General features: G+C 40.4%; 1 protein-coding gene across 3 annotated transcripts; it reads left to right on the top strand.

Moving 5' to 3' along the window:
- Positions 1-64: 64 nt before the first annotated feature.
- LOC115176096 (uncharacterized) lies at positions 65-12,553 on the top strand. Of its 3 annotated transcripts, XM_029735906.1 has the most exons (4): positions 65-1,271; positions 2,228-2,292; positions 2,488-2,637; positions 2,751-12,553. In XM_029735906.1, exons 3-4 carry the CDS (start codon positions 2,536-2,538, stop codon positions 11,556-11,558), a joined length of 8,910 nt encoding a protein of 2,969 aa, XP_029591766.1. In that variant the 5' UTR covers positions 65-1,271; positions 2,228-2,292; positions 2,488-2,535; the 3' UTR covers positions 11,559-12,553. The 3 variants fall into 3 exon arrangements, with proteins under 3 accessions (XP_029591766.1, XP_029591765.1, XP_029591764.1); XM_029735905.1 differs by lacking the exon at positions 2,228-2,292; XM_029735904.1 differs by lacking the exons at positions 65-1,271; positions 2,228-2,292 and having other exon boundaries at positions 2,303-2,637.
- The last annotated feature ends 752 nt before the right edge of the window (positions 12,554-13,305 follow it).

Raw genomic sequence — 13,305 nt, forward strand, 5'->3', positions numbered from 1 at the left:
TTTTTTCTTCTTTTCGTACTGGTCCCCCATGGGAATGAAACCCACAACCCTGGCGTTGCAAACCATGCTCTACCACCATCCTCTACCAACTGAGCCACATGTGACCACTATAAAGGGAATAAGGTGCCATTAAACATAGTTGCACTTTCTTTCACTTGGTTCATTGCATACTTCACCTTGTGGAGGCAAGACGGTAACTGTACACTTCCAATCCAATCATCACTAAGATATCTCCCAGAAGATGTATAGTTATTGTCTACTGTGAGGGCTTTTTGTTTGCTAGTATCATCCTTGTAATTCACTAAACATCACTACTCATAGTTATTTTTAAGACTTTTATCTGTTAGCTATCAACTATTTTTACATGTTTTTTATTACTTGGCTTTCACCTGAAGTGGCAGGCTTGGTTTCACAGACTGGGCGAAGTTGTATGTAAATGTTGTTCAAGATTGCATGTATGTTAAACATGTCTTCTAGCCTGCTATTAATTTTTTTTAGTGAATTGTGTGCATGACAATATCAGTTTATACTGCATTGCAACTTTAATTTCTGTCATATAAAAATCGTAATTGAGGTACACAGCAAAATCTATAATTTGTATGATTTCACATTCCTGTAACAAGTTTCTTACAGTTTCATGTTTTCAACTTGGTCTGCTCTTATCCTATGCTGTTTTGATTAATTCAATGTTCTTATCTTGTAATGTTTTTGACAATGCAGTTGCACTATACAGATAAAAATATACATATTGTAAAACATAGTGCATCTATCTCTGTAATTAGAAATAGGTCTGTGAAGCCACCTTACATTCATTTGAGGGTAATGTGAGTTTGAGTTTTGTTCCAGAGAAAATATTTTGAAAATTTGCTGTAATAAAGTGAAATGTCAATATTTTTAATTTGTAATTTATTTTTTAATCTCAATAAAACCCAAAATAGGATTTATTTCAGCTTTATTTTTTAGGATTGTGAAGCTTAATTGTTTGAAAAGCAGAATGTGGTGAATAAAAGCCAGATTTAATAGAAACATATCTTCGTGGCGGTCAGGTATAAAAAGTTTGGTGGAACGTTTACTCCATTTATTGGACCCACTCGGTGCTTATCTCGCGCATGGTTAGACACCAACTTCCGGTTCTCAGATGGTTCTCAGAGGGAAAAAAAATCGAATGGAATGACTTTCAGAATGGGCGTCTTTGACGTTGTTTCCAAAATGTATCTCGATTTCGTAATTTTGCAGATCAGAGACTTCACGAGTTCACGTTCTAGCTAATGGTACGTGCATGTATATGAAACGGGGGGGTGTATGGTGATGGTAGCCCTGCGTTAGCTACAGTTCGTAGGCTACACGTTACACTAGTAGCTAGACAAGAGGTTATGATTATGTGCCGAGTGACACGTGCTTTGCTTGACATTTAAACTACATCAATTAAAATGATAAACCATCTGGTGTGATGGCAGTTTAGTCTTTTTCACCCCCACCCTAGCTAGTTGAATAAACAAACCCTGTTGGCTAGCTATGCATCAGACTAAATTAATTAGCTACACAATATTGATCTGAAAACAGTACTCACAAAATCAATGTGTACAATTATATGGACCATTTGTTGTGGTCACAAGCATGCATGTGTTTCATGGACTGTACCAATTAGGATGGTGCAGGGTGGATTTGGTTTATGGTAAATCTCACTGCTGCATTATACTTAGCCTAGCCCAAAAGGCCGGCAGATGGCGATATTGAGTCGTTTCATCTTACCGTCCAAAGGGAATCTATGCAACCTGCTATACACATCAGTAGTGAAAAAACAGACTGCTGCAACCTGGTTATCTGAATGTGATACTAGCATTATGGCTAGCATCCGGGACTAGTATTAGCCACTGTAGCATGGTAGTAGAAAATTGTGTTTCATAAAGAAAGTACACATTTTCTCAGATTTTTTTATCCCCCCCTTCTCGCCATTAAATTGAGTTAAGGAGGAAATTGACCGCTTTGCAGCCTGATTGGAGAATGTTTTATGTACGAACAGGTCCACGGGAAACGAGTGTATAGCCAGCTGCATAGATTCCCTTTGGACGGTAAGATGAAACAACTCAATATCGCCATCTGCCGGCCTTTGGACTACATTATACTGTACTAATGTTACAATATATGAAATGATGTATCAGAAATTCAACAACAAACGTTAGTGTGTTTACAAATGTTATATAATGTATTAATTTTTATATTGTAGCCATAGCCAACCAAGGAGCACTTGTCTTTTCCCAGATAACTGAAGGTGTTTGGATATGATCTGCAGTGAGTACATTTCATATTTTTCTAAATTATATATCCTAGAAGGCTATTTTAATCATAATGATGCAATTGCCAACATACATTTTTTTTGCATACAATAGCACTGATATAAGTGCTACTTATATAAGTGTTGTGCTGTAGATTTCTCTATTTGGAACATAGTAGACAATGTATTTTATGTTTGTTTCTTATATGAAGGTTGCAGATGAACTTCTTGTCCAAGTTCTCCTGAAAGCCTTTGACAACATGGAGAAGAGTTGGGACAGCATAGATGAAGCAGGAGACTACTCAACAGATGAAACTAGAAATTTACCAAGCCGTTCATGTCAGAAAATCACAGAACACAAGGTAGGACATCCTTAAACAACATTACAAAGCAGAAATGTAAATGTTTTATAGACCTTATTCCAACCACAATAATAATCACTTATTTGTACTCAATTCTCATTTTTTGTCAAAAGGGAGCAGAAGGGGGAGAAGAGATCCTGACTGACAAAACATATAAGAAGAATATGGCAGCATTTAAGGTGAAGAATGAAGATGACTCTAGTCCTTTTTCGGACATCCACAGTCATTCAAAGATCATGGCTCAAGATCTTCAACGAGGGGCAACAGAAGTCATCCAAGATAAGTGTTCCCCTTTCTTAGAAAGATTATGCCCTGTGGGCCTAACCAATGTTCAGGAAAGTTGTATTTTGGCTTCTGGATTTGATGTAAAAAAGAAGAGAGGTAGAGATTCTGCTGAAGTGGGGATCGGTACTATAGTTTCTTTCTCCCCCTTTTCAAGCAATCTGTCAAAAAATATAAATGGAACTCTCACACAGTCACCTATAGCTCTTGATTTACAGCAATCTTCTCTATCAGACTCTTCTCTAAGTGACCCCGGACAATATTCAAGAGCGTTAGTGGATGAGAAAGCCTATGCTGACGTATCCCATCAAATGTTACCACTTGCGGAAACCAAAAAAGGAAAAGAGAAAATATCCTTTAATTCACTTTTGCCTGTGATGGAAAAGCAACAAAAGCGAAAAGCTGGTCAGCCATATAAGAAAACTCTAGTGAAAATGGCTAACCTTTCAGCAATTGCCCAAGAATGGGATTCAGATGCCACAGAAATATCCAGGGTGACTCGCAATAAGGATAATCTAACACCCTCATGCAAACAAACAGATGAGAAGAAAAGGGATGAAATGTTAGAATTTCCCCCAACTACCTCAAGTGCCACAAGCTTTGGATGCAATTCAACATCTGATTCTTCAAACCACCTTACTATTTCACATTCAGATGACATAATTTCTAAATCTCAAATAACTGGACCAAGCATTTCTATGGAATTTATCCAACCCCCCAGAGTACAGAGAACTTCAAAGACCACACAAAAAGCAGAAGAAGAAGTGCCGGCGCTGAAATTAACCACCGCCACAGAGGGGAAAGATTGTCCTATAGTACAAACTCTGGCACAAAACACATTGGTGCCGTCTGAAACTGTCTGCTCGTTTCATGATAACACAGAGAATGCATTGAAAGTACAAAAGATACCTGGAAAAAATAAAGCAATAACGTCCAAAGCAGGAAATAGAAGGACTCAGGCGTTCAAAAGAAACAGATTGACTCCGGGCAGCCTCTTGACCACTCAGTCACAGAGTAGCAGTGCTACACCTAAAGAAAATTGTAATTTGGGACTCTCTCAAGATGCAACTCCACTACAATCATCTGACATAAAAATGGAGCCCAAATACTTGTATTTAATAACAGAGACCAAAAACTTGTCAGACACTGGTGTCTTGGATGTCGAGAACAATTTGAAGGAACACCGAAAAAGAGAACCCTCCAAAAACTTTACAGAAGGGAGTGTTAAAAGTCCTGGTGTGATGTCTAGATGCTTTGACTTGTCTATCACTCAAAAAGACCAGGGGGCACCAAGTGACATAAGGAGGGAAATCAAATATAATGTAACTGCTAACACATCAGCTGTAGGAAACCAGGGGGAAATGACTCCAAGAACTCAAGATCTCTCAGGACTGAAGAGTATTGAGGATGTGCTGAAATTGAAGCGGAAAGCTGGTCGACCATTCAAGAAAAAGACATTGTTTAAAATGGCTAAACTGCTAGCGATAGCACAGGAAGGTGGATCTAATAATACAGAGAACTGTGGCATGATTGAAGAGTGTGTTCCAAAATTCCAGCAGGAGGTCCCTGCCTATCACCCCCTCAAGTCAAAAGTAAAGAAGACAGATACAAGAACCTTGGCATCAAATTCAAGCACCTCAAGAAAATCCAGCAGAACATGTAAAACGACCCCAAAAACTGTTCAGAAGATGCAAATCCTCACACACACGCCCACCCAACCAGTGTTACCAGTTCCATCCTATCTTATTGAACCCATTCTCAAATTGGAGGACACAACTCTTATCTCACCGTTCTCTGTAATTCCTCTATGTAGTGCAGATATTTCCCCTCAACAGGAAAGTCACAGATGTGGAAAACCCCTGAAGAAAAACACACCATTTTACAAAAACATGACCACTGCAGTCCCACATCCCTCAATGTTTGCACTAGATTCCAAGGCCCTTGCTGAGATTGTCTCTACAGGGAATGACAAAGAAACAAAGAAAGACATTGGATCCAAAAGTAAATGCAAACAGGTGCCTAGAACTCGTGGTGTATCAGAATTGCTGTGTACAAATGGAATTCCTCAGGGAGTTATACATACCCAAACTAATAGGGATGAGGTATATTCCAAGACTTCAACACCTACTGTGCCACACTCCCAGAAATCACGTAAACGTGGGGTTCAACATAAAAAAGGTACAGAAAAGGCACTTGTCCCATTATCTGATCAAACTGCCCTTCCTGTTTCAGATTGCCAGTTGCAGGTGCAAAATCACAGTGCATCTCAGGAAACGCCTTTACTGCCATCAAAGATTGAGACAGAATCTGACACTGTATACCCGACACCTAGAACGGTTACAAAGAATATTCCAAAGACGTGTAAGGCAAGAAACAAACCTTTACTGAAAGTTGAGAAAGCACAGGTGCCAATTCTGGATCCATCCCTTGTAGTGGAACATATGCGTCCTGATGTGCCAGAAGTGGATCAAATGAGACAAGTTGAAGCAGTGATAGAGTCAGTAATTAAAGATGTTCACAAACCACTGGAACATGTGGATCAAAGAAAAAAAATTAAAGAAGAAGCCAGCAATGTTTCTGCATCAACTCTGGATCCTTCACTTGGAATGGAACATATCACTCCTGATGTGCCACAAGTGGATCATACAAGACAAATGGAAGCAGTGATAGAGTCAGTGACCGAGGATCTACACAAAAAAGAGGTCAGTGATGTTTCTGCATCAGCATACTCAACCTTTCCTTCCTCGGATAACCTGTTTGAACAACATAACCATAGTACATTATCTCAATCGCCTTTGCTGACATTAGAATTAAAGACAGAATCGGGCAGAATCAAGAATGCCCTACCCAAAAAGTCGAAAATATGCATCAAAGAGAAACATACGTCAAAAAGCCTATTGAAAAATCTTAAGAAAGCATCTATGCCAACTTCAGGTCCTTCATCTGACACAGTGCATGCGCCATCCAAAAGAGTTAAGAAGAATTCCAATACTTGTCAAGAAAGAAAAAGACCTTCACAGAAAGTTGAGAAAGCACAGGTGGATATAAACTACTCTGGAGAGAAACATAAAAGTCCTGAAATCCCACAAATGGATGAAATGAGACATGTGGAAGCATTTATAGACGCAGTGATTGAGGATCTCCACAAACCACTCAAACCTAAGGATCAACAAAAAAAGTTAAAAGAAGAGACTGATAATGTTGCTCCATTAGAACCAACAACCTTTCCTGCCTTGGATAACCTGTTGGAACAGCATAACCATAGTAAATTACCTCAATCTTATTTTATGTCATCAAGAAAGACAAAATCAGGCTTGAAACATGCCATACCCAAAACGGCAACAAAAAATAAGTCAAAAGCATGCTTTAAAGGGAAACTCTCTAAAACTGATAAGAAAGCAGCTGTACTAACTTCAGATCCTTCTATTGGAGGTGAAGATGGATATCTTGAAATGCCTCCCCACCTTAACCAAGCAGAGAAAGGTGGAAAGAGTGATGGAAAAAACAATAATGATGTAGTAAAGCATGAAATATCAGTGACAGATGGCCATTTGGAAACAGCAGCCCACAAACCACATCAGCGTAAAGGGCCAAGAAAGAAGCTAAAAAAAGAGGACTGCAGTGTTTCCAAACCAGAACAAGTAGAATCCACTATCTCAGACAGCCAGCTAAAACAGCATGACCACAATGCATTAGAGCATGTTTCTTTGCTAGCATCAGAGACAAAGACAAAATCAGGAATGGAACATATCATACCTGAAATGGCAACAACAAATAAGTCAAAAACATCCAGGAAAAGAGAACTCCCTTTAAAAGCACCCCCAGGAAACGCTGAAAGGGCAGCTATGCTAACTTCAAATCCTTCTCTTGGGGCAGAAGTTGGATGTCTTGAAATGCCTCCCCACCTTACCCATGCAAAGCAAGGAGGAAAGCGTGATGGGAAAACCAATAAGAATGTAGTTAAACATAAAAAAGAAACAGTGACATCAGTGATGGAAAATCATATGGAAACAGCGCTCAAACGACGTATGGGGTCAAAAAAGAATCTGAAAGAAGAGGACAGCAATGTTTCCATATCAGAACAAGCAGCAACTCTTACCTCGGATAAACATCCCAACCAAGTTTCTTCGCTGGCATCAGAGATCAAGTCAGAATCTAACAGTGGATGTGTCACACCCACACAAAAAAAGTATATTTCAAAGGCATGCAAGAAAAGGAAGATAACTCCAACCCCACCAAGTTCAAAACTTTCTCTTGGAATGGAATATGGATATTCTGAAATGGCAACCACTTTCACACATGTGGACCAGGTTCAGAATATTCTTGATACTTATAAAATCTCTAAAGTGAGAAAAAAAATGACTGGATCAAGCCGTCCGATATCCAGTCGAAGAAATTCCAGACGGCCCTACACATCTAATTCACATATCACAACTGAGTCGATGCAAGATCAAGTAATTCTATCGGTTGCATCAGATCTCACCAATAACCCTACCAGTCCTGTATCAATAACAGTGTCCTCAGTTGCAGTGCAAGGACAGATTACTGAATTAGTGAGTGCTGACTGTATAGAGAAAAGGTCACATAAAATGAGGACTCCTAAGACGATAAAACCTCAGAGACCAAAAGGTACATGTCTTGATAAGAATATCACAGATGACAACATTTCTCTCAAATTCTTATCAGCATTTGTAAAAGAGGAACTCACTGAGGAAGAAAAAAGCCCAGAGAATAGGGGGAAAGAAGACGGCAAAGGGAAGAAAGACAAAATTCTCAAAATAGACAATGTGAATCCACAAAGTAAACACAGCCAATCTCAGGTGAAGGATGGCAATGCATTAACAGATGACAAATTAATTGTACAAGTCCCTATAGATGAAGCAGTAGACACAATCAGTACTGTGATTCCAAAATGTAAAAAAGGTGGTCGTTTTTCCAAGAGATTGCAAAAAATATCATCTACCACCAACGTTCCCAGTGAACAGCAATGCATTAATATGTCTCCAGAAAAAACATCCCTGTGTGTCAGCAATATATCAGAAATACACAAAAAACGAAAAGCTGACACCAGAAGTACTGATTTTGTTAATGCAGATATAAAAGTCCTAAATCCTAAAGATGATCTTAGTGATAGCTCTGTATTAGTGGACTCGTCCTTACTGGAGAATCAGAGAATGAAGAACAAGGGTAAGAAAAAATCCAAGACAATTACGGAAGAACCGACAGTGGCCATATCAGTTGTAAAAGAGATGGTGGGGCAAGATTTTCAGACCACCATAGCAGCACTGAAAAATAAACAAGGTCGGCCATTCAAGAAAAGAACTTTGAGAATGGCAAAACGGCTGTCATGTGGAGAGCAGAAGTCAAACACTAGCGGGGAACTTTCTTTGAATAAGACACAGAGTTGTAAATCAAAGGGAACTTCTAAGGGAGGGAAAAAGCACAATTTGAACCCAGCGTCGTCAACCTTAAGGCACACTAAAGCATCCAAGGCAATGAAGATTGAAGACATTGCTCTTAAACAAGAGCAAGATGACATATGGGAGATCGTTGATGTATCCAGCAACATTTTCTCCTCACAAACTGTGACTATTTCCCCCAGGATTTCAGGGCAAGAATTTGAAACCTCCATATCTTCAGAAACAATGTTCTCTGTTGATGCAGGGGCGATACAAGGAAGCCAGCAAATTGAATCTACCCAATTAACACCCCATCTCACAAAATTACCTCATAAAGTGACTGGCATGAAGAAGAGACGCAGGAGAAATAAAACTGGATGGGCTACAAAAGTGAAATCCAAACGACCACTCTCCAAAGTGAACTCCGGGGATAGGCTTGATGTTTTGATTCAGTCTTCCATTGACAACACTGGTCTCAACTCTAGCCTCTGTAATTCGTTAATGGAAAATTACACATTGGAAAGTGTTGAACAAGAAGAATGTAGAGCACAAGAAGTGAAAGCAGTAACAAACGATTACAATGTAGTTAATGTTGAGGAGATCAACTGTGGACATCAACTCCTAACAGCTCGTGCTAAATTACAGCATTCAAGTGTACTTCAACAAAATGTTAAGACAAGGAAACCAATGTCATGCCACTTCTGTGGTCGCTCATTTCGTCACATATCAGCATACACAATTCACAAGCGCATTCACAAAGGTGAGAAGCCTTACAGGTGCCAGAAGTGCGGCAAGAGCTTTGCTCAGCTCTCCAAACTCAACTCGCACTCAAACATCCACAAACAACATGGACTCATGCAATGCCCATGTTGCGTCACTCAGTCTCCAAACAAAGATGACTTGATTGATCATTTAAAGATTCACATGAAGGGCACCAAGAGGTTCAGTTTGATTAATAAAACGAGAAGAGCCAGAGAAATTCAGATTCAACCTTACGCTGATTACATAGAGTCCCCAGTCTCTCTTAATGGCAGGAAATCCCTTAGATGCTCCACTTGTTTCAAATATTTTTTCAGTAAGGCCACATTGAAGATGCACCTGCAAACACACAGTGGAGTGAGGCGTTTCACCTGCAAAGTCTGTGGCAAGATGTTTAGCAAGTTCTTAAGTTTCAATGCACATGAAAAAACACACTGGCCTGTTAAACCGTATGCTTGCTCTGTGTGTGGAAAAGGCTTTGTTCTGCTTAGAGAGCTCAAAACCCACTCTCATATGCACTCAGGAGAGATGCCTTTCTTCTGTATCCACTGTGGACAGGCCTTTAGCAACTTCTCATCCTTGCGCACACATCAAGTCTCCAAAGTGTGTTTTGAGGCTAGATATGAAGGAGATGGAAACAAGGTTGACATTGAGGGGTTCCTGGTGGAGCAAAGGACTGATGGGCAGATTAATACCCCGATGTACTTTAAATGTCAGATTTGCAAACAACTTAATCGTCACTGGTGTCAGTACATTCTTCATCTACAAACGCACACTAATAACAAGCCAAACCTTTGTGAGGTCTGTGGACAACGGTATGATCAGGTCACTGAATTATGTGTTCATTGTAAAGTTTGTTGCAAATCAAGTGGAGAGGAGAGGGCATGCATTTCGTCCTTGTCACAGGTCTGGTATGAACCCCAATCTCTGCAGAATCAGACGCCTGAGCCTGAAATGTGTTCTCTGTATAATGATAATCAGGAGATGTTATCTACGGATGACCAGCATCCCCAATGTAAGGAGCCTGAGTCTCTGCCACCTCCGGAAACTATGGAGGAGTATTCCTCAGATGTGCTTCCACAAAACCCCAAACCTGCTTGCCAGACCCCAGACCCGAGACCCCAACCTTCTCCCTCAAACTCCATGTGTGCAAGTCCTGCTCTAACTTCCCCTTCTGTAATGAGCTGTAATTCCGTACGTGTGGTTCAACAGCCTGCAGGTGTTCGCTCTTGTTTACAGACCCATGCCCCTTGTGACAGGTATTCATGTGGACAATGTGGAAAATCCTTTAACCAGTGGAACAAGCTCTGGTTGCATCAGGGACTACACCGAGAAAAACGTTGTCGCTTTTCATGCACTCAGTGCAATTTAGAGTTTCGCTTCTTTGGCTCCTATAGGGAGCACATGCAGGAACATGCAGCACAGAGACCATATGCTTGTCCATCATGTCCCAAAACCTATGTCATTGAAGAAGACTTAAATACCCATCTGTGTGAAAATCACCAGCCGCGTGAAAGCCTGAAATGTGACACGTGTGGAAAGGAGTTCACCGGTTTCAGAAACTTGGAGAAACATCGTCTTTTACACAGAGGTGCTAGCTCGCACTACTGTCTCCCTTGCATGCTCCCATTTCCTAGTAACCAAGCCTTACAGAATCACTTGAAGGCTCACGAAGCCCGCCCTGTTATCCCTCTCCCTGAAGGGCCATTGGAACCACTTCTATTTCCATATCGCTGTGGAAAATGTAATGCCAGATTTACAACCACAGACTTGCTCCAAGCCCATCAGGTTTGCCATCTTATTGGGGGGAAGAAAGCATATAGCAGCGGTTCAGCTAATTATGTTTCTGCATCCCTTACCTCCAAGCTTTCAAACAAGCCAAGACAGAGAGTCACGCTGCTATCCCCTCAGACAATACCAATTCCTCTGTCAAAGAAAAAGAACATGTATAGGTATCCTAACCCTGATCGTCTGTATGTCGTCCCTACAATATCCTCACAGCCATCAGTAATTATTTCAGACACAGAAGAAGAGCCTCAAGAGACTCTAAACATTAGCTTATCTTCAGTCTACGACTCACCCTGTAACACTGTGTCCCTTGAACATGAAGGGCAAATCAGCCCTAGCAATGATTGTGAGGCAAGCAACTCCGATTTACCTCAGCCCTCATACCTCTTATGTGTTCTTATTGATGAACCTACTCAATGTACACCAAAGCCCCAAACAGACACCACACACATGCCGACACATGAACCACCCTCACCCTGTCCCCTGGATAAAGGTCCTCAGAATGAACCACCCCAGATACGAGACAAGTCTAAGGGTGATCATGATGCTTTCTTTAGAGCCTCAACAGTTGTGATTCCAAGGGGCAAAAAGTGGGGGTGTGATGCCTTTGAGTGTGCTGATTGTTGGGTAACATTTAGCGACGTCTCAGAGCTACATGAGCATTACATACATCATGCCAGGGGGGTGAAGTGAAAGTCAATACATATTTTCACAATTCCACTATTGTATATAATTGTTTTTGATGGTATTGGTCATTTACATCTGAAGAGTATGATGTCTGTTTCTGAGTTAACCATAGTTGTCTTAATAGCTATAGCAATGGTTAAAGGAATAATCCACGCAAAACGCCTAATTACTATGATTTACATTTGTAAAATTTAGCATTTTGTCGTTATAAGGCAGGAAGCAACATATGAAAATTGTTGTAGAAATCTGTTGGAGCTCTCTCTGGACAGGATTGCTGGCTAGCTACAAAACATAGCTACACATGATAATATCAAAGTCAATATCAGCATGTGAAGTAGCTAGTTAGCTGTAAAATCCCTGAAACACACTGCGCTATCAATTTTAGGACTTACAATCTCACCATGTTCAACCTGGTGGAGATTGTGTCTTGCTCAAAACAGTGCTATAGCAACGCAATGACCCTGCCTGCACTGTGAAGGTCGCTTTGCGTGATGGTAGTTAAAGGACATTGATCTGACGGTGCACTTTGAGTTTGAATGAAATATATACTTTGTCATGACGATATAGACTGATGGATGTGTTCTAGACTAGTATGTCAATGTCATCTATTGTCTGATTTGGCAATCTGGAGTGCAGGTAATTGTTTTAAAAGCGTTAGGCAATAACAAACTAGCATATTTCATATCTCCAAAGACAAAAACTTTATCGTGATGACGCGGCACAACACGATTTCGGACCAAAAGTTAAATCATGCCATGGTGAAAATAATCATAGAACAGACTATCACCAAGTGGAGAGGTGTTTCATTCCTTCAGTGGATTATTTGTTTAACGTTGACATTAACTTTTTTTTTTTCTTAAAAAAAATACTAATATTTATATTATTTGAATATATCCGGGGAATAACTTTTTCTCCCCCCTCGCCCAAAATTGTACAGTACTACAAAAATGTGCCTTTTGAATAGATTACGAACCTGTCATACTTTTAAACAGTTACTCCAATCTGTCCTGTTTTATTTGTTCTCTTTTTGGAAGAGCATTTGGAAAGTACTCCTTTCAGACCCCTTGACTTTTTCCACATTTTGTTACATTACAGCCTTATTCTAAAATGGATTCTATTGTTTTTTTCCCTCCACAATCTACAAACAAAACACCATAATGACAAAGTAAAAGCAGGTTTTTAGAAATTTGAGCAAAGAAAATAAATGTCACATTTACATATGTATTCAGACCATTTTCAGTGTTTTGTTGAAGCACCTTTGGCAGCAATTACAGCCTTGAGTCTTCTTGGGTATCACGCTACAAGCTTGGCACACCTGTATTTGGGGAGTTTCTCCCATTCTTCTCTAAAGATCCACTCAAGCTCTGTCAGGTTGGATGGGGAGTGTCGCTGCACAGCTATTTTCAGGTCTCTCCAGAGAAGTCTGATAGGGTTCAAGTCCGGGCTCTGGTTGGGCCCCTCAAGTACATTGAGACTTGTCCCGAAGCTGCTCCTGCATTGTCTTGGCTGTGTGCTTAAGGTTGTTGTCCTGTTGGAAGGTGAACCTTCGCCCGATCTGAAGTCCTGAGCGCTCTGGAGCAGGTTTTCATCAAGGATCTCTCTTTTGCTACCCTTCCCCAGATCTGTGCCTCAACATAATCCTGTCTCGGAGCTCTACGGACAATTCCTTCGACCTCATGGCTTGGTTTTTGTTCTGACATGCACTGTCAGCTGTGGGACCTTATATAGACAGGTGTGTGCAAATCATATCCAA

This window comes from Salmo trutta, chromosome 36, assembly GCF_901001165.1.
Source record: "Salmo trutta chromosome 36, fSalTru1.1, whole genome shotgun sequence".
Taxonomy (NCBI): domain Eukaryota; kingdom Metazoa; phylum Chordata; class Actinopteri; order Salmoniformes; family Salmonidae; genus Salmo; species Salmo trutta.

Bases quoted from the DNA above. Each gene is read 5' to 3' on its own strand.
- LOC115176096 (XM_029735904.1), top strand. From the start codon at position 2,458: ATGTATTTTATGTTTGTTTCTTATATGAAGGTTGCAGATGAACTTCTT. The intron at 2,638-2,750 runs GTAGGACATCCT...TTTTGTCAAAAG, and splicing joins AGAAAATCACAGAACACAAG to GGAGCAGAAGGGGGAGAAGA.